The sequence below is a fragment of the Seriola aureovittata genome, chromosome 16 (assembly GCF_021018895.1).
Source record: "Seriola aureovittata isolate HTS-2021-v1 ecotype China chromosome 16, ASM2101889v1, whole genome shotgun sequence".
NCBI lineage: Eukaryota > Metazoa > Chordata > Actinopteri > Carangiformes > Carangidae > Seriola > Seriola aureovittata.
In genome coordinates, this window is record NC_079379.1 from 11,882,548 (window position 1) to 11,903,634 (window position 21,087).

General features: G+C 41.2%; 1 protein-coding gene across 1 annotated transcript in view; it reads right to left on the minus strand.

Annotated features, from left to right (window-relative positions):
• LOC130183454 (solute carrier family 45 member 4) overlaps nucleotides 1-21,087 on the minus strand; it is a 56,702-nt gene extending 35,615 nt beyond the window's left edge. The window contains exons 1-3 of the mRNA XM_056398871.1: nucleotides 20,959-21,087; nucleotides 19,364-19,445; nucleotides 399-1,847 (exon numbers count right to left, since the gene is read on the minus strand). Coding sequence (XP_056254846.1) covers nucleotides 399-708 — 310 coding nt within the window. The 5' untranslated portion in view covers nucleotides 709-1,847; nucleotides 19,364-19,445; nucleotides 20,959-21,087. The remainder of the gene's footprint in view (nucleotides 1-398; nucleotides 1,848-19,363; nucleotides 19,446-20,958) is intronic.

Genomic DNA, 21,087 nt, shown 5'->3' on the forward strand with positions numbered 1-21,087 from the left:
GGATTTGCTGCCTTTACCCTTCTTTATAATCATTTTTATAATTAATAGAATATCTTCGGACAAAACTATTACTCACCAATGAAAATGATGATTAGTTGTAGCTCCTGTTAGCCACAAACCTTTAAGTAAAATAGTTCAATAAAACAGAGCTGACATGAGTTCAGCTGTGCATTAATGTGTCTTTGCAAACATCCTCCCTGAAGGTGATTTCAACATTAAAGAAAAGGAGTAACTTATTTTGTGCCTTTACCTTTACCTTGCATGGTGGACGTTTTCTTTTATATGGGACAAGCCAAAGAGATGCAGTTTTCAAACTGACATCATATGTTGTACATGTCTTTATTTTAATGTAATTGAGTTGTGTGCTGCAGATTTGTGTTTGTGCACTCTTCACTCACCTATCTGCAGCAGTACGGGCGTCACCAGCGCCGTCTCCATGGCGTAGCAGAACTCCCGGCCGAACATCACGGCCCCGTGCATCACCCATCTCTTCACGGTAATGCCTTCTATCGATCCTTCGCTCGCTGACTCCTCACCAGTCCGACCACCTCCTGCTCCTCCTCCACCTCCCCCCGATCCATCCGTCTCGCCTGCTGCTCCTCCTTTCTCCTCGTCCGAGCTTGAGTTTTTGTCGTTAGCCCCGCCCACCAGAGATCCGACCTGCATAGCGTCAGCCTCCGTGTTCTGGGGAGGCATGGTGGAGGGCATGCACGCAACAAGAAAACAAGCGTGCCCCTGCTAACACACTGACAAATCTGAGAACAATTACCTGTAGCTACCGAAAAAAAAAACAGTACTACTTCCCTGCTTCCACAAATTACTCTTATCAAGTTACTTGCAGTTACTTTAAAAACTAGTAGTGACTTCCTAGAAGTAATTTAATTACAATCTTTACAACCTACAGGATACAACTATTACTGCTTTAGAAGAAAAAAAGTATCTTTTAAAGGTGTTCAAGAAGTGATGGAGTGCTAATACCACTAAATAAAAACAAAAAGTGTCCCAGCACACGAGGTAATAAAATGTCTCTAAAACTGGGTCCTGCTAAAATTAAAAAGGCTGTGGACACAAGAAAAACTGATCTACAATCTATAGATCAAGCATAAATCTCAATTTCCAGATCGGCAGAGTAGTAGAAAAAAAAAGTCAATCAGAAACAATTTGTCCGCTAAACAAGTTGTCCGTACTTGTCCAAAAACACTGCAGCTTCAAATTCAGCACGGTTTTAATCCTCTTCTCGACGCCTTGTTTTCTCAGCCCCGAGTGTGGGAAAAAAACAAAACAAAACAAAATCAGCTTTCCAAATGCTTGTAGAAAATCCCAAAAGTAAAGGAAGCAGTTGAATTTTCACAGGAAGATTGTGCGGTACATTCCAAGAGTGAGTTAGTGCGTTTGCTTCTTTGTGTGTGTTTGTCAGGTGTGTGAGATCCGGCCTGGAATACTCTGTCAGCTTTATTTGGTACGTTGATATGTCAGTGTTTACATGCCTGTTTATGTGTGCGAGTGGTATGTTTGTGAGTGTGTCTGTATGTGTGTGTGTGTGTGTGTGTGTGTGTGTATGTGTGTGTGTGTGTGGTGTGTGTGTGTGTTTATGGCTTTTTTGTCATTGAGGTTTCTCCCTCTTTTTTTTGTTTCTTTTTTTTTTTTACTGTCTATTATAAGCAGTAAAAATCCATATAGAAGACCATTCGGTGAGTTCCAGAGTCATTTTGTGTATAGAGGGCTGGATGGAAGGCTGGATGACGGAGTGGGTGGGGGCACGGGGGCAGGGGGGAGGAGGAGGAGGAGGGCAGGCAGCGACGGTAGGCGGAGCTCCTCTGAAAATCCCCATCGATTGGCTGATTAATCTGGAGGATTAGCAGGACGATGAAGCAGCAGGTGAGGAGGCAAAGGCAGGCGTCCCATTGGTCAGGGGGAGAGATGAACGTTGAGTTGGGTGAGAAGAGAAGGGGAGGGGGAAAAAAAACAAACAGAGAAAAACACCAGTGAGTCACAGCAATTTAACTCTCAAACATGTATTTACCAGAGAATGCGAGCTTTGTCACATAAAAACAAAACAACACTGTATTTTTCCTGTCACACAAGTGTGTCAGGTATGCCATCCAATAAGCCAAGTGTGTCATAAGGTGTGTCAGCTGTGTCTATATGAATATGCTAGGTGTGGGAAGAGCTTCACATAAATTGCTTTATCAGACGTCGTAGTTAACAGTTTTAAATGGAACTACTTTTTAACTGAAAAAAAACCGTCCCAATGGAAACTCCTGACAGTAAGGAATGTGGATAATCGATACATTATTAAAGATGCAGCTTTTTGATATTCAAGGCTATGAGCGCCACAAATAAAATTCCAGCCACCTTTATTGTATTGTGCTGGAGGCAGAAATCTCAAAACCTGGACACATAAAACCAAAACTATCTGCATGACCAGACACAGTAAGGGTAAGAGAGGAAATGTGTGTGGAAAATGTGAAGGATGAAAGCATGCAATGTGTTTTATGAGCTGAAACGTTTTCAAACTGAGCTGCTGTTTCAAACAGAGGGCTTGTGTGTGTGTTTGTGTGTGTGTGTGTGTGTGTGTGTGTGTGTGTGTGTGTGTGTGTGTGTGTGTGTGTGGTGAGAAGAAATGAGAGATATGTGGACTGAAGAGAAAAAAAAAAAAAAAGAAGAGATAGAGAAAGAGGAGTACAAGCAGTGAAGGCCTTCGGCTAATAACACGCCTGGTAGAGAGAGAGGAAAACAGACTGCATGGGTGTTCAATACCATTTCCCACAGAGTTAAGTTCCAAAGTGTGTGTGTTTTTTTTTGTGTGTGCAGCGGGCCACTGGATTATAACCCATGGAGACGGCACATTTTGTCACACCCAGCACACACTAATGCTTGCCACGTGAACGACACACACAAACACACACACACACACACACACACACTTCATAACAGTGTTAAGACCCTCATCAAGCCTCTTAGGGAGCGATTGAGAAAGAAAACAAAATGAGAGACGAAGGGAGGAGGGAGAGAAATGGGGAAAGGAAGGCGGTAAGGAAGGACGGATGGAGGGTTAGAACAGGTAGAAAGTGGGAGGAATAAATGGAGGGAAGGGAGAGTCTGGAGAGGAAGAGAATGAAGAGGCACAAGACACGGACAGATGGATGAGGGCAGAGGTCAAAAACATTCGTCTCTGCCCGTTTTTTACTCTCTCTCTCTCTCTCTCTCTCCTCTCTTCATTTCTCCTCTCCATTTTCAGTGCTCTCACATGTCTCCATTAACATTCATGATGCACTGAAGATATCCACACACACACACACACACACACACACACACACACACACACACACACAGAGCTCCCTCCTCACCTGACCTCACACACACTGCAGCAGATTACATAACAGCCCCTCTCCTTTACAGGCACACACTCAGCATGTACATAAAAAATAAAAACTAATTCTCTCCTCATTTCTGTTCAGATTAGAGGAACGACCACAGTAAAAAAAACCACAACCTCCACTCTCAGAAAGAGAACACAATGTGCCTAAACACCCAAAGCTTCCATTGCCAGATATGTCACATGCTAACAACAACAACAACAACAACAACAACAAAATGTTCAGATCTGTTAAGTTTGATTGGAGCATAAGCTAATGTCAAGTTGGGAATGATGGGAACATCCAAGCAGGGTGGAGAAGCTGGATTTATAGTCTTGGTTAGCCATGCCTTTTTGAATGGTAAACACATTCATGTGAAGCAGCATGCAAGAAGGAACACATGACATGAACACGCTACACGTGAGTGATAGGGTGTAAATACGCCCGATCACCAAAATAATTAAATTCTAAGCATACCATAAGCTTATAGGCCACTGGTTTCAGTGCACTTTGCCCACATCACATTACTGCTGCATGGCAGTGCAGCTGCAAGCAGAGGCTTTATTTGGGACTGAAGCTTCAACATCTGACATGTGAGTTGGCAGCTAAGCAGCAGCATCACATTTACAAACTATGATGTAGAAAAATCAAACCTAGACCAAGGTTTCCCCCAGGAAACTGGTTAGTGGAGGCGGTACCATTGATGATACAAATCCAGCTGGTCAATTCAAACTTTGACCTAACTTGAACTCTTTTCAGACTCGTGTGTGTAAAACATTTGACCAGCTGCTGATTATCAAACACCTGAGTCTTTTCTCACGCATCAGCTCATCTCATCATCTCATTTCTGTTTTAATAGTTAGTTTGGGACAGTTTAAACAATCACCTCACTCATTAAATGTTTGGCTTTTATGTAAAACCACTGCTAATTTTTCCTGAGACTTAATAAGCTTTATTTTTTTTTTTAAATATATTAAATATCTTATGACGTTCACAGAATCGCTCTAACATCGCAGACGCAGATGTCAAATTCAACGTAACAAACAGAGTCTTGAACAATGGGCAGAGCCTCAACAGCACATTCCATTATGCAAACATTGTGGTTTTAAGAAAAGCTTGGGGAGTGTTTGCTTGCAATTAACTTCCAACTGATGGTATGTGAATAAGCACCCTAACATACATAAAGCCATAAGTGCGGTCTTGACTACACAGCCTAACTCAGTCGGCAAACATGTTGTGCTCTGAACTCGTCTCCGTTTGTGAAACTGAAAATGCCATAAGAGACCAAAGAAAGGACACCTGCTACGCACAATGAGCCAGAAGACTCAATAAATCAAAGAAGAATGGAAAACAGCTCAAGCTGAAACTGAGCTGAAACAGAGGCCGTAAACACGAGGAGCGATCAGTCCATCAGTTCTGACAGTAAAATTAGAGGCTGTTTTGAGAGTGTGTAGGAGCACTTAAGAGTGAAAACATCAACTTTGAGCACATATTTTTGTTCAAAGCATGTGTGTTATGTGTCATATAAATATGTGGATCTGTGCTTAGAATAAGTAACTATGACTGAGTGATTTTAAGACAGAAGAAATCAGGCCAAAGTCAACAAACAAGTGAGGGTGCTGCTATCCATCCACCTCGTTCTCTCAGCTGACAGCACTATCTGGCCTGTATCTATAATTCTCAGTCCTACAAAGCACACACACACACACACACACACACACACACACACACACACACAAAGCAGTGAATGGTATCTGATTATAGGTCCGTACACATGTAGCACCAGTCAGCTGTACTATTGTTTCTGTGTGTTTGTGCATGTGTGTGTGTCCGTAACATGAGCTTAGCTTATATAGAATTACACCTCAGCTTTTCTGGGAGCCGACATAAACAAAATACAGTCTCACGTGAGAGAGGAGAGAGGGAGAGAGGAAAGGTGTAAAGAGGAGGTGGAGAAGATGGGGTTGAGGGAGAGATAAAGAAGGGGAATGTAAGGGGGGAAGAAAGAAGACAAAAAAAAAAGGAGGAGGTAGGATGGAGGTACGCCAAGAGAAGACATGAAAGACAGAATGGAAGGAGCGAGAAAATAGTCAAACATTTCACAAAATTTTCACATGGACAGAGACAATGAGAAAAAGAGGGAAACACAAAAGATGTGCGGAAAACAAGAGCAGGAGGAAGGGGGAGGAGATGCCTTTAAAGTTCAAGGTCAGAGACAAATTAAGAGTCTATCGTCTCCTGTGTCTCACAGAACAAAACACACACACACACACACACACAGAGGTTTGCTGAATCTGCAAACACACGTAACCCAGGTCTATTTTAGTGAGTGTTTATTCTTGTGCCACAGACCAGATTACCTGCGACACCAGCACGAAATCAGGGCAAGCTTGGCCTTTCTCACTTCGTCCACCTTCTCTGCCTCCCCGCTTCTTCTTTAGCGTGCCACCTAAAGTGCACGCAGTAAACATTAGACAGTAAGCAGACTGTCTCCTGTCTGCTGCAAGTCCGATCATGTATGGAACATACTGCCAATGTTCAAATAAGCAGTGACGTGAATTGTCGAATGCTTTGCATATTCTGGTTGCTCTTGTGCAACCCCTTGGCCGTCCTATAGGTGACATGAATCAGGACTCAGAAGGTTGACACTACATAGGAGGAAAACACGGGCATAGCTAATGGAGGCAGGGTTGCTGCTCACCACCATCGTGTCAGTTATTTAAAGCCAAGAAATTCCAGTTTGGGCAATGGGGTGGAGCTGGGGATCAATGAGCTACTGGCAACCACAAGGGTTGAAGCTAACTTCTTCATATGTCTGTCAATCAAAAGGAACACCTCCCAAATAAAGAAGTAATTCACTGAAAATCTAACTCTTATGTTTTTTGTCTCCGTCAAGGAGATAATGTTTTTATGCATGCAGAACCGATTTGCACTGAATTTGGTGGATGGATGGGCCATGGGCCAGAGAAAAACCCATTAAACTTTGAGGCAGATCCGGATCATTTACTATGAATTAGATTTTTCTTTCTCTGAAGTCTGGTGTATGTTGTTGGACAACTGCTGCCTCTGCTGCCCTTTGTTTCCCCATAGCTTCAAAGCTCTGTTGGAAATTTAGGAACTTATTGACAAAGCGACAATGTTTAGATCATACTGATGATACTGTATTGTAGTGTATATTTTACGATGTAAGAAAGATATGAAAAGTTTCCATGGGAGTTTTGATATGTTTTTTTTGTGATTCTGGATCAATCCAATGCAACCGTTATGAAATTAAGCCGCCGTCCTGCGTGAAGGAGAAAGCAGAGCCTTTCAAGCCCACAAGCTGTGTGTGTATTTGGTACTGAAGAAATAGGAAGACACTAAACCAATAACTGGTGACTTGTAAGTCAGCTGAATGCTGCCCACTGTCCTCTCAAAAAAGACAACAACAACAACAACAACAACACACACAAAAAATAAAACAAGCACTGTTCAGTTGTGCAAACATCTGAAAATGTTACCGCAAGAAATGTTGCGACATTGTGTGGCTGTATAACTGTACACACAGTTTTATATCAACACATCTGCCGTTTGCATCCCGTCTCCCACCAACAATCAACGCAGACGTAGTTCTATTCTATAAGGTTTTATCTGGACAAGAGTTTTGGTGTCACACACCAGCGAGGCACGTGAACGCACTGCAAACATGACGCACAACATAGCAGTGACCCATATAGAGCTGCATATAGATTACAAGACTGAAGACTTTAGGATCAAGTTCACATACTGCTGGGGACGTATGGATGTTTGCGTGCATCTGCATGTGTGAAAAGGAAAGAAAGAGGAAGAGACATTGAATAAAAGAGAGAAGTATTTTGTTACTGAGAGAGTAACGGGGCTACAATTTTTTCAGGCAAAAACAGACTCAGTGACCTGATCTGGTGCTTCATTTGGTTCCATTTAGGAGTATTTGTGGCTTGATCAACCATGAAATCCAAGAAATTCCTTCAGGTAGAACAGATAGGTTCACTTCCAAAGCAGGAAAGAGGCGTAATAATGTAACTATGGGACTGATAAGATGATCTTCATTTTGTGGAGCCCTTTGTTAATGATCAGGGCCAGTTCACTTGAGTTCGGTCTTCTCCCAGTGTAGCAAGAAGTGGCTTTTGTTCCCAGGTGTGTGTGTGTGTGTGTGTGTGTGTGTGTGTGTGTGTGTGTGTGTGTGTGTGTGTGTGTGTGTGTGTGTGTGATGAAATTCAGCTAAATGCCACTGACAGATGTTAAGGCTTCTATGTCTTTCTGGGTCTTCATCAGTCTTAAACTGGAGTACTCTTCAGTCTTTAGTCACATAGTCTCACTCAAACGCACGCGCACACACACACACACGCACGCACGCGCACACACACACACACACATACACACACACACACACACACACACACAAACACATCTGGAAAAGCAGAAAACACCCATATCTATACCCACAGAGGTTTGCAAAGCCACGTTTTCACACAAACATTTCAACAGTCCCATGCAGTTGTTAATATTCCCCATGAAAAATGACCATATTCCCAGCTTAGGGAAGCAGATGGCAGAGACAAGCATCAGAGAGAATCAGAGAGAACCAGAGAGAGAGAACAAGAGCGAGAGAGAGAGAGGGTGAGAGAGGTAAACAAGGACTGGATGTGTGCATTATGGTGCAGTGCTGCTGCAGTGCAGAGTACGGGGGGGGGGGGCACATGTGAATCAACGTGCACCAGCGTCAATGACAAATCCCTTACTCATAACACAGGGCTTATATCACTATATTGGCTGGTATATTACGTAACATACCTGCTGTTCACATACGTGCATACTCTCAAGCACACATACATGTTACAACATTTATCAAAAGCCTCCCACTGACTTGATTTTACCAAGACACAATGATGACATCCAAACAGCTCTAAAAGAAAATGTCCAATCTCAGCCCCACCTGAACCTCACAGCTGCCTCCTCTCAAAATAAATGTTAAATGTCTTCGCTCACTTTCACCCTTGGCCATCACACGCACGCACGCACGCACGCACGCACACACACACACACAGCTATCTCAACCCTGAGTTCAGGCAAGGTCAGTCAGTCAATCTACTGACTGAATGATCAAGTTAAGAGTCAATCTATCATAAAACAAGCTGCACTGACTCAACATTTCTCAAATTACACATACTTTTAGTATAATATAGCCACATACAGCACCATTATGGCAATTTAGCCACCTAATTTTCAAAGATTTAAATGATTTCATAATTAATTCTATGAGTGTACTCAGATTGTTCTTTCACTTGTGGACTGAGCCGTGAGAAAACAAAACTTCATCATCAAAATATTAACAAAAAAATATGTGTAATTATCTTCTGTCATACTAGAGAAAATAACAAAAATGCACTATACAAAGCTTTCTGGTAAAAACATCAAAACCCTGTTTCTGCTGTTATGCGTGTCCAATGTGTAAATTAAATATCTGAATTTGCATGATAAAGTAGATAAGTCAATATTTCTTCAGGGTAATACTAGTGAATTTGAATAAAACTGCTCCACCCCATTTAACATGCTACTAGGCATGAAAATTTTTGAAACTAATGTTATCATTAGGCCACATTCACCTCAGTGAAGACCTTAATTATGAGTAGCCACACCATTCATATCAGCCTCACAGTTGTACATCCAGTAATTTCTCATCAGCTACGATATCTTCCACTTAGCAAATCAGAATACAACAAACCAGTGGCAGTAGTAATTTTGTCTGTTCAGTTAATTAAGAGGGAGTTACACAATGTTTGTATGTGGTTTCGCTTGTCGACAAACTTCTACAAATATGTAGGCCCAACAATAAATAAAGCTAATTTAGGCTATTTTCAGTGTATAGTGTGGCTACAAGGTTAGCAGTGCTGCTAACCGCTTAGTTTGGAATAAAGCATAAATGCACTAAAGTCAGAATAACAGAAGGTTTTCCTTTTATTTCCTTTCTTCCAGTATTGTGTGATCAGTAGCCACCACTAACAACGTTAACAGCAAAGCTTCTGCTACACACATTAAGAAGTGCACAGATAGATTACAACATAAGGAAATAATGAGCAAGATATGACCGGTTTATTGACGCCAGTTTTAGTTAGTCACTCACCAAGAAACCATTTCTCCACTGGTTCACCTCACTCTAAAACTCCTCTTTTCACCGCTGGCTTTTAATTCATGTCTGTTCCCAGGCACTTGGATGCCCAGCAGACTAATAAATATAAGGCTGTGGTCCATTTTATGAATTTTCAACCTCACCATGAGTGTCAGAACTAACATTTGTTAAACTTGATTTAGCTTGGCCTCTCTCCTTTATGTGTCATCACATCCACTTTCTCCATTTCTGAGGTTAAAACCAGCATAAGAGGATTAGTCCAGATATAACTGTAGTGTTATTTTTGAAATTTTAGTTTCTACATGATTTTCCCAATGCCCTAATTCACTGGAGACACATTTAAAAGGTTCAAATATTTTCTGTATTTGGTTACAGTGCCAAAAACACAAATCATTACTGTCAATTCTTTGAAAAGACTTTCTGAAAAACTGAAGTTGCTGGTAAAGTTACCTGAGGCCCTCTGTCGGTCAAGAGGCACAAAATGGGGCTCAGGTCTATTTTGAGGGGCTTAAAGAACACAGGTTCAAGGAATATACAGCCAATGTTAGCATAACATTAGCAAAGGTTATTTAAGGGAGGAGAGGAGAAGAGTCTGCTGTGTGTTGTCTCAGCTAGCTTAGCAGCCAGTAATAGCCCAGTTATCCTTGTGTTTATTTTTAGCCTAGCTGGCTAGAAGGCTAGCTAGTTAGCACTTTGACTGGCCCACATACATTCTGCAATCAGCTCACCCTCAGAGCAGTTAGCACAACACAGCTAACTGGCTTTCAAAAGGAAAACCATCAATGAACTTTAGCATTCTTCAGCTCATTTTGCTTCTTTAGCTAGTTGGTTCAATTTTCTCACTACATTTTGCTTCCACAAGCTACAGACATTTACAGGCTAAAGTTTAAACAAAAAAAAAAGGATCTCTGTGCTAAGGCCGCACAAAGCCTCTGTCCAGACAGGCTGAAGGTGACCAGAGCTTTATAAAACACTGCAATATTTACAATTTGTAGCACAGTATTATTGGTTTCTAGAAGAGCAGAACACACACAAAAACACTGTTATTTTAATCTGCCAGGCCTGCTGATCTGAGCCTGTCTAGACAGTTGATGTCACAGAGTGTCTAGTATCTCATACATTTGGCATCATTTTCATCTAATATACTGACCCATAAAGTGTTTATCAGAGCTAGCATGCTAACAAATTATCATCAAAGCCCTTTCATGTAAACAGCGGTGTTAACTCTTGCAGGTCTGAATGTTTGAAGCTGGATATTGTGAGGTTTTGACAAGCTGCTGACAGCAGCCTTGGCCTACTTCTACACCGGAGTCACGTTGCTGGCGGTGTGTAACCCTCGCCACAAAACCACACACACACACACACACACACACACACACACACACACACACAGAATATTGGTATTCACCACCTCAATCCCCATCAGTGCCCCCTCTGACTACAGTACACCCCACATCACATTACTGCACCCCCCACCTGCATCCTGTCTTTCTGACCTCGGGGGGCCTGCCCCCTTTTGGATGGATTGTGTGTGAGTGTGTGTGTGTGTGTGTGTGTGTGTGTGTGTGTCTGTGTGTGTGTGTCTGTGTGTGTGTGTGTGTGGGAGGGAAGGAGGGGCTTTACCCCTGAGGCCTTTACCCACAAGGGAGCTGCAAGCTAAACAGAAAAAAAGAACATGCAGAGAGGTGATATAGATCTTCTTCATGTATCTCACCCTTTGTGTGCATTTTTTTTTTTTCCCGCCATCGGTGACACCCGGCACTGTCTGACACACTACAGTTTTGCCTCTCAAAACAAAAATAACATCCTAAACCTGCCTCTTCGTCAAGTCTACCCTCATTAAGAGCACATATATCCTTGGCTTACCGCATGAGATTTCTCAGAACAACAATACACTAATGCACCAATAAAAAGCGGTGTTGTTGACCCGTAACCAACATCATTGTTTCACACCAGCACATTTGACAAGGGGCCAAAAGAATTATAACTGCCTGCACAGACCTGTTTAGGATCGCACAGGACCTCAAGGTGGTAATTTTGAACCCCACCCACACATCTAATGGAATATTCCACTGCAGAGCTAACACACATGCACACATGCACACGCACACACACAGACGCACACACACACACGCACACACACACACACGCACACACACACACACGCACGCACACACACACACACACACACACACACTAACACACACACACACACACACTCCGCCTCATACATACGCACATGCTCGATGCAGATAAAGACCAACTGAAATCAGCAGCACCAAACTGCTTGACCTGCAGCTCCTTGCACACACAAACACAGGTTTAGTTGTCAACAGTATGATCAAATCACAATCTGCCAAACAAACAAACAATGATGTGCAAAACATGCCAATTATCATGTAAATATGAGCAAATAAGCTCACTCTGCAGCAGTGATGATATGGTACAAAAATGGATCTATGTATTAAAAAAGTAGCTATAATATGAGAAATTGTTAATGGTGGGAAAAGAAAGGAAAGTCAAGTTTTTTCTTCCTGTTCTGTTCCTCTACTCGCATGTTGTTTCTCTGACAGATCAGGACAGAAATGCGAACTGGCACATGGAACAAATTTAGTTTGGGTTGCATACAAACCAAACTGTGTCCAAAAGTCTCACCAGTCCTGCAAACACTGCCTGCAAGCTGCAAACAAACACAACCTATTTGAAAACTAGCAACTAGCGCGTCAGTTGATGTGTGCCAGCATCTTATCAAACTCCATAAATCATCATGAGCATCAACATTCTGTTGAAACTTTGATGAGATAAAATATAAAGAGATGCCGTACAAATCCAAAAGCATCTCATGTGTTAATAACAACAACACAAATACAAAATTGTGTAGAAAAATGTGTGTGTCCAAAACGATTCCCTATTCACTTCATTGTATAGTTCACTATTTAACCTTTTACCATTCACTGTTAGACACAACCACTATGAAGACCGTTCACACACTGCTTGTACTAAAGTTACATGAGTATGAACTTATAACTTGTGTATTGACAGAATCTTTTGGGTCACTGTGGTCATCTTCAAAAATAATACTGTGCTTGAGAAACACAGTACGGGTGGGCAATACCACAAAATCTGGTTTCATTCTCTTGCAAAGTAATACCAGGGCCACTTCTGAATGCATTACCATCAAATGATTTACCAAACAGTATTTATTTTCACTGTTATGCCATACAGTATACAGTTATATCCATGTGCGCAAGATGTTATCTAATGTGAAACAGATCCACTTTTTGTAATGATGCTACTGTAGTATTGATACTCAAAGCAAGACTTAGTATTAATAGTATTGATTCCTTAGGTGCAAATTCTCAATTATTATACACTACAGTATATATAGCTAATTCAATTATCTGGCGATGCAATGTAAACAAGCAATGCACCAGCTACCTTCATGCACTGTCCATCAATATACTGTATTTAATATTATATCATTTTTGCACAACCAGCAATAACAAACTCTAAAGTCCTCTGCATACAGTAAAATCCCCTGCATTGTGAAGGGTAAATGACATAAGATGTAGTCATGCCAGTAAAATCAAACATGACAGGATGAGCAACAAATGAGTTGTGACTGAAACGGTAACGCCCACAACTCAAACGCAGAAATGTCTGGTGAGAAAACCAACCTACTTTCCCTCGCCTCAGAGTCTGCAACACCAATCCAACAACATTTTTATCCTTAGCTTCGACAACATGATGTTGTGATCAAATCGTGCACCACACAGGCTGGTGACTCATCCCTGATTTTACCAAACATTTCACCAAAGACACAGAGAAACTAACTTTCCCCTGAGGACATTTCCATAAACATCCCAAAAAAAAAAAACACAAGAACACAATGTACAAAAACAATCCAAATATCAAATAAAGTATAAATCAATAACTGAGCCGCACAAACACGCAGAGCTGATTAAATTATTTGGCGGAGCGTTTAATCCAAAGCACTTCAAAGTACCATGAGTGAACACTTTTTCAAATTTGGTAGGCCGAAGTAAAACCCGTCACTCTGGCTGCGCTTGGCCCCACTGAGTGACACAGAAACAGAACAACCACATAACGTGACAAACAGAGAGACAGAGAGACTGAGGAAGAGGAACAAGTGTTTCTGGGCCAATGACACACTGACACCGCTGTTTAAGTATGATGCTGTGGATTGGAGCTCTGAGAGTGGCACTCTTAACCAAAATGTTACGCACAGCCGACCTCATGCCTTTTTAACTCATATGTGAAATATAAGTGTGTGTGTGTGTGTGTGTGTGTGTGTGTGTGTGTGTATGTGTGTGTGTGTGTCCATTACTCTGAGTGCAGCATTACAAACAGTGTTAATGACATTACTGGCACACAGCCAGTTATCTTCTCCACTCTTTCAACCTAGCTACCTGACTACAGCCCCTTTCAGACGACGCAGTCTGTGAGCTCAAACGATCAGTAGGCAGAAAATTAACAAGCAAGTATTTTGTCATTCTTCACAACATTCCAGGAATTCACTGGTTCCAGCATCTCAAATGTGGAAATTCTGCTGGTTCTCTTGGCTTTCTATGATATTAAACTGAGCATCTTGCTAGATGGGCTTTGGGCTTTGCATGGAAACAGTGTAAGATTTTCACTGGTATCTTAAAAACCAAACAATTAGTTGATTAATAAAAAACAAAATAATCAGCATATTAATCAATAATGAAAACAATTGCTGGGTGCAGCACTATTCACATCAAATTTCAAAAGGGCAATTTTGAAATGTTAGTTTGGTGCAGAAATCTGCTTACTAAGCTCCAAATAACATTTCCATTAAATTTTCTACATGGCTCAAATAAATAAATCTAAATAAAAGCAATTTTCTTTCAAGTAAAGGCACAAGAACAATAATGAAAGTGCATAACGTGGCATAGAAACCAATTACAAAAGAACCAGGAAGTAAAACTTTAAAACTGTGACTTGACATTAGGGTTGGGTAATATGTATATATACTGCTCAGGCAACATTAACATCAATGATAAGGACTTTTCTATGGGAATATTGTATTTTTTGTATGATTTTTTTCTATCAATGTGATGAAAGATGTCTAATGCAGGAGTTAGAGAACTGTGCTCCCTCCACACCAAGGACAAGCAGCATGTTGTAGTAATGTAGCAAGTTGCCTTGCACATCAGTTTCCTGTGCTGCCTACTCTCAGTGCCAAATGCCAAAAATCCCCAAAGTATTGCAACTTTATTTACAAGTCTACATCAAACTACAGACACACAATCCAGTAACTTTAGACTCCATGCCTATAAGCAGAGATAGTGTGTGTGTTTGTGTGTGTTTGTCCCAGACACAGTGATATAGGCCACAGTAAAATCAGAGGGTGTTAGGCTCTGTCCCCTGCCGTTAAGTAAAACCATTGGCATGGGGGATAAGTACTCTCTACATTCACTAACTTTAACTGTGACACAACAAATAGCAGAGAGATAAGTGTGTGCGACCTGGGTGTGGTGTGTGCTTCCACAACAAAGACCTAAAGGCCACCAAGATGCAACACACAAAGTGTATGTGAACGGCTGCCAGTCATCTCTGGCATCTTATCAGCTCTCCGCTAATCTAATTGGAGTCACGACACCAGTTTGCCCGAGGACATATTTTGCTCAGGATGAGTCAGTAAAGATGGGAGCAGTGGTTGGAGGAAACCCAAAAAGAGCAGAGTTTCATTACCTGATTTTAAACTGCAGGGATAATATGACTTTGGAAAAAACTTTGGCAAGAGAAACTTAAATGTCATGCTGAAAGTTTGGCCCAAACAGCAGATGTTTCATCGCAGAACACAGCTCGTCGATGGGAGTATAAAAATTAACCACAGGCAGAAGAGGCCAAACAGCCCTAGAGTGTGGTTAAACCATGGTTGTTAAAGATTTTCATGCTATCTAAGTTCAGACATCGCTTCTGGTGCATTCTGCAATGGGGAAGACTTAAGCAGCTATGCAGAACCACTGATATGAGAAATATCTGTCAATTGTACTTCTTACTGTACTAAAGCTTTTAATGATAATCTGCATTAGTATCTCTCTATAGCGAGATTTGATTCATGCTGGTGCTGGCTTTGCCGATCTGGCTGCATTTGTACTTTGGAGGAGAACAACACGCTTCACGCTTGATTTTTAAACTGATTTATGAACAGGATTTCACACCTACAAAAACTGCTGAAAAACAGCAGGTTAAATGCCAGCTCATTGTTCTGTTCTGACAGCAGTGACTACATGTACAGGAGGGTAAAAACCTCTGGTTTAGACCAGTTGTTTTCTACATAAAAGGAACTGTGACCACAGGTGACATTTAACAGTAACAAAGAAGTGGGTTCGGTGTTTTGTTTTTTGTTTTTTTATTTGACATAAGAGGTATTATTAAAATCATTTTTCAAATCACTTCAGATGGAGCAGGTTATTTGGTCAAAGTGGTCAAGTAGAAAAAAAAACTTGTTTTAAGCCTCTTTAATTCTGGAGCTTTTCTGTTTCAGCAAATGTTAGCCCAGTTGTCATCAAAGTTTTATTTTTCTGAGGACTTCATGGCTCAAGTTTGAAATTGAAACTTTATTCTTGACCTTGAGAACAGTAGGTGACAAAAAAAAAACAACCCTGTCTGCTGAGGAAGCTCATGTGATAGGACTGAAGGCTCCTTAACAGCTAATAGATGGACCTTGTGGTGAGATTATTATGTCTGAAACTGTTTCCAAAGTCAAGAGTAAACTTTCAGTCTGAGTGTCAAAAATGTATCGCATCTTTCCACACACACTGATTTCCTTCTGATTGTAAGTGATGAGTGTAACCATACAGAACAAAATACAAGCTCAACATGTGTAAAAAACCAACAAAAGGAAAACGACAGGAGCAGAAACAAGTCAGAAAGAAAGAAAGACAGAAAGAAAGAGAGACAGAGAGAAGAGATGACAAAGAGCGAGCAAACAAAGTGGAAAGTCTCTATTCTTAGAAAACATTTGTATTATTGACAATAATGTGTGTGTGTGTATGTGTGTGTGTGTGTGTGTCCTCTAACTCAAAGCCAGGGCTAAATACAGTACAGCCATCTGATATTGACTTTGATAACAGACCTCCACCACTAGAAAACAAACCAGCCATGCATGCAGTCTCCCCACACATACACACACACACACACACACACACACACACACACACACAACACACACACATCTTTGGCACACAGAAAAAAATAAACACACCAGCCTGCGGACATCGATCTATAAGACTGAAGATGAACCGAACCATAACATCTGCTTCTCTGTTTTTCCAAGACATCGATGTCACTTTCTCCTGCTGTCTGAAGAAGTAGTTCAGAGAGGATAACTTTGCACAGATAAGAGCCAAAAATAAAGTAACTGAGTCATTTTACCCACCAGACTTGTGAAAAGCCATGCCAGATCTTTACACGAATCACATTTCAATTTGCCTGTTGCGTCAAAAACATAAAAAAATTTTTTAAAAAAGATATATATGTGCAAACAGACCAGGACTGGTCCTGTTTTCCCTCAGCTACCGAATACTGTGACCCGAACAAGCTTCAAACAACACAACAACATTTATAGCTGCAACAAGTGTGTGTGTGTGTGTGTGTAAGATCTGGTAGAGATAAGGAGGGCTATTGATGGCACTGATGTAACTGAGACGACAAACACACACACAACCATAAACACACAGTCTTGTGCTCTGATCAGAGATGGGAAAACATACTTGTTCGCTTTCCTCTTTCCCCTCTCTCTCTCCCGCTCTCTCTCCCGCTCTCTTTCAGGTTTGTATACAGAAACTTCACGTCAGTAGGAAATGGGTTATCTACACACAGGATCAAGGCTCAGGATACAAAGCCAGATCTGCTGCTTGTGAGTGTGTATGTGTGTGTCTGATGTACAGAGAAAGGCTGGTGAGGGAGGGGGCAAGGGACAATATGAGGCAGGGAGTATTACTTACAAATAATGAAAAACAAGAGCTGAATTACACTTTGATCGCTTCAAAAAATATTTTTGCCTGGTTCATGATCCTTTTTGCCGTGACAACTTTCCATACTTGCAAAATCTTGTGCCATAGTATAATAAACCACTGGGAAAAGCCTTCGAAGATATTTTACTCAACCTGGCCTTGATGGGTTCAATTTCACTGTCTCTCAAGTGCCCACATCACTGCCTTCCTTTAATGAAAAAAGGTGTAGTCTGACATTTTTGGAAATTTGGAAATTTTGTTACCTTTGGACAGAGCCAGGCTACCCCAGTGTCCAAGCTTTATGCTAAGCTAACAGGCTACTGGGTGTAGTTTCATATATGGTGTATTGGTCTTGATCCTTTCATCTAACTCAGCAAGAAAGCAAATAAGTATAATTTACAAAATGCCAAACTCTTTGACGTTTCTAGTCTAAATGCTCTGTGAACTTTTTATAATTTTGTCCTGCAACTTTTCATGCGTTTTTCATAGACTAGTTTCACTATGACTCCATGTTTACTTCACGTATGTTTAGCAAATGCTGTTAGTCTTTGTTGGACAGTTTTTGTCAGTAGACAAAGAGAAAAGACAGCAAGGTTACGTGATGAGCATCTTAAACTGCTTTGCAGCAGGACACCTTGTTGTTCTGAGGAACCTATAAGTTTCATCTGCTCCCACTGAGACTCTGAAGCTTCTGCATGTGATGTGGAAACCATTAACTAAACAGATCTTGAGTTGCAGTGAGTGTATTGGTGTTCAGCAGTCTCAGCTCATGCCAGTTGGAATATATAGTTCGACTGGCGCTGGTGGGTGAATGAATGTGTGTGTTTGGGCCACAATTCAACACTAAAGTGAAGATGAAAGTTTTCTATTTCAGTTCCAAACCTCAATCTTGTCCCCAGTCATCCGTTAATGTAGAGCATCTGTTAGAATAACGTGCATTACATGTAAAGTAGACGTATGTAGACTGACAGCTTGTGATCTGAAATAGGACATTATTTATATGTTGTTTATGGAAATAAAAACCAGTTCCCAATGCAAAGTAGCAAAGATTTGTATGTGGGCAGATGAACAAAAGCTGTTCTGTGTGTATGTATGTATAGAGAGGCGTTTGCTCTGTTGAAAACGTCTGTGCAAATTTACATCTATGTGCATGAGAGTGTGTGTGTTCATGTGACTGTCTGCATGTGATCCCTTGTATCTGGCCACATTATGTGGTTGGCTGTGTGTGCGTGCGCGAGTCTGTGTGTGCGTGTGTCAGTAATAACTCAATGCTGACTAAGCACCAGTTGATAGTCAGCAAACATTTCATCAAGAGGAAGTCGATTGCTTTCACTTCAGCTGAGTTCGGCGCAATGTGAAACCTGAACTGCATCACGACATGTCAAAAGCAAGAGTGTGGCACAAAAAGACAAAGGATCTTAAGGAAGAAGTGTGTGTGTGTGTGTGTGTGTGCGTGTGCGTGTGCGTGTGTGTGTGTGTGTGTGTGTGTGTGTGTGTGTGTCGTTGCTGATCCTGTTTGGTCCATCCAAACCAAGAACACCATCAGATCACACTGAAGCCATATACTACACATCTATTCAGATCTATTCAGTATTGTCCTACTCGTGTCGGTTGTGGTTTTCAACAGAAATGAAACACATCACACTTCAAAGGCAACAGACGGAGCACATCTGTTGGCCATTTACATCTCTCCTTGGCACATTTGTTATGTTTTTGTGCCGATTTACAAGACACCAAACAGCAAAAAAAACACACACACAAGGACGACTTTAAAACTGCAGTGATGAGAGTGAATACTACAAAATGGGTGCTGCCTCTTTAGTGTTTGTGCATGTGGATTTGTGACTCACCAAAAGGCCTTGAAAGCTTCATAAATGTCGCTGAGACGTTGTTGTTTGGTCCAGGCTGCAATCTTAAGCCCTGAAGTCGTACCTGAAGACAAACACACAGACACAAAACAAAGAGTTAAGACTCAGCACACACACAAACACACAAGCAGTGCGTCACTGTATGTACATTAAATCAATACAGCACATGCGCTCTAGCAGTCTTTCGCACACAAGCATAAAAATAAATCAGTAGTTGCCAACACATCAGAACACAGACAAACCGGAAAAATGCTTGACACAAATTCTCTCTACCGTCTCTCCTTTCACGAGCCTTTTGCATCAGTAATGTGATAGAGCTGCAGCTGTCGAACGCACATATTTTGACACACATTTGTTCGCTTAAATGCAGAAATGTGTGTGGAATTGTGCATAAAATTGTACAATCAAATGGGAACTCTCAGTAGGAAAGCAATACCAAATATATATATATATATATATATATATATATATATATATATATATATATATATATATGTGCCTATAGAAGGTTGTTGTCTTCTGAGGTAAATAACCCTCAGTGTGTTTGTTTTCTGATAGCAAAAAGGTGGACAGGCTTCGTTGTTGACTTGACAGACAGTTATATCACTGCACTAGGAATGCAACTAAAGCTTAATTACATTATCATTTTAATCTGCCAATTAATTTATGGATTCTTTGATGAAGTTCTTGGTCTATAACACATCAGAAACATTTCCCACGACCAAGATGACGTCTTGTTTTGTCTGACCCCAAGATAATTAAAAATGTTCACATTTCAAATGCTGGTATTTTGCTGAAGAAATGGCTTTAATGATTCAGTGTTTTATAAATGGTTGCTGACTAATCATCTTTGAACTGATCGGCTAACCTTTACAGGCTAACCTTTACAGTATCTTTTTTTTTAATATATTTTCAAGTCAAACTGGTGGAAAACACCCACATCTGCTGACATTTAAACATAGCAGAAGCCATTTCTAAAGGAAAAACAGATGAATAGTTAATAACAAGGAGGAACACTTCTAACAGTTTCTTTATTTTTAACTGCCAAACCCAGAAGCCCGGAATCCAAGCATACCAGTAGCTGTTTTGTTTTTGTCCTCCCACAGTCACAGGTGTGTTACTCACTAGCCTACAGTAAACTGCCTGTTGCTGGGTGATTACAAAGATGCAGTGATGAAGGAAATGAAGGAAAGCTTGTTCTTCTATTAAAGTCCTCAGTGTCCAAACTACAACCCTGAGCCTCTTCTGTTTTTAAGCCTTCTTAACATACAGTACATCACCATTCAGAAACCCTAATTATACACACTTTATAATTACAGCAACCTCATTATGCAACCTGACCTGTCCCAGGCTGTCTGCACCCCCAGCCTCTCTTCTCGTTTTGTTTTTGACACAGGCCTACAGAAACTACTGTAAATGCCTCCTCCTCCTCCTCCTCCTCCTCCTCCTGCTCTCTGCAGCGAGCAACCTGAGATGCTGTGTATTCCGCCTGCCGGAGCCGCGACTAGCAGCGGCTAGAAAATGCTTAATATCAGTCCCCTCTAGTCGCTGGTGACTTAACCGGACACCGCGCTCACCTCGCCGGGTTGTGTCAGCCGCAGGCTCCGTGTTTTTGTCCGCTGAGCGCTCGGACTGAGCGGCGGCTTTTGTTGCATAGGTCCTCCGCTGCTCCTGCAACTGAAGCCAGGGCTTTAAATACGCCTTTA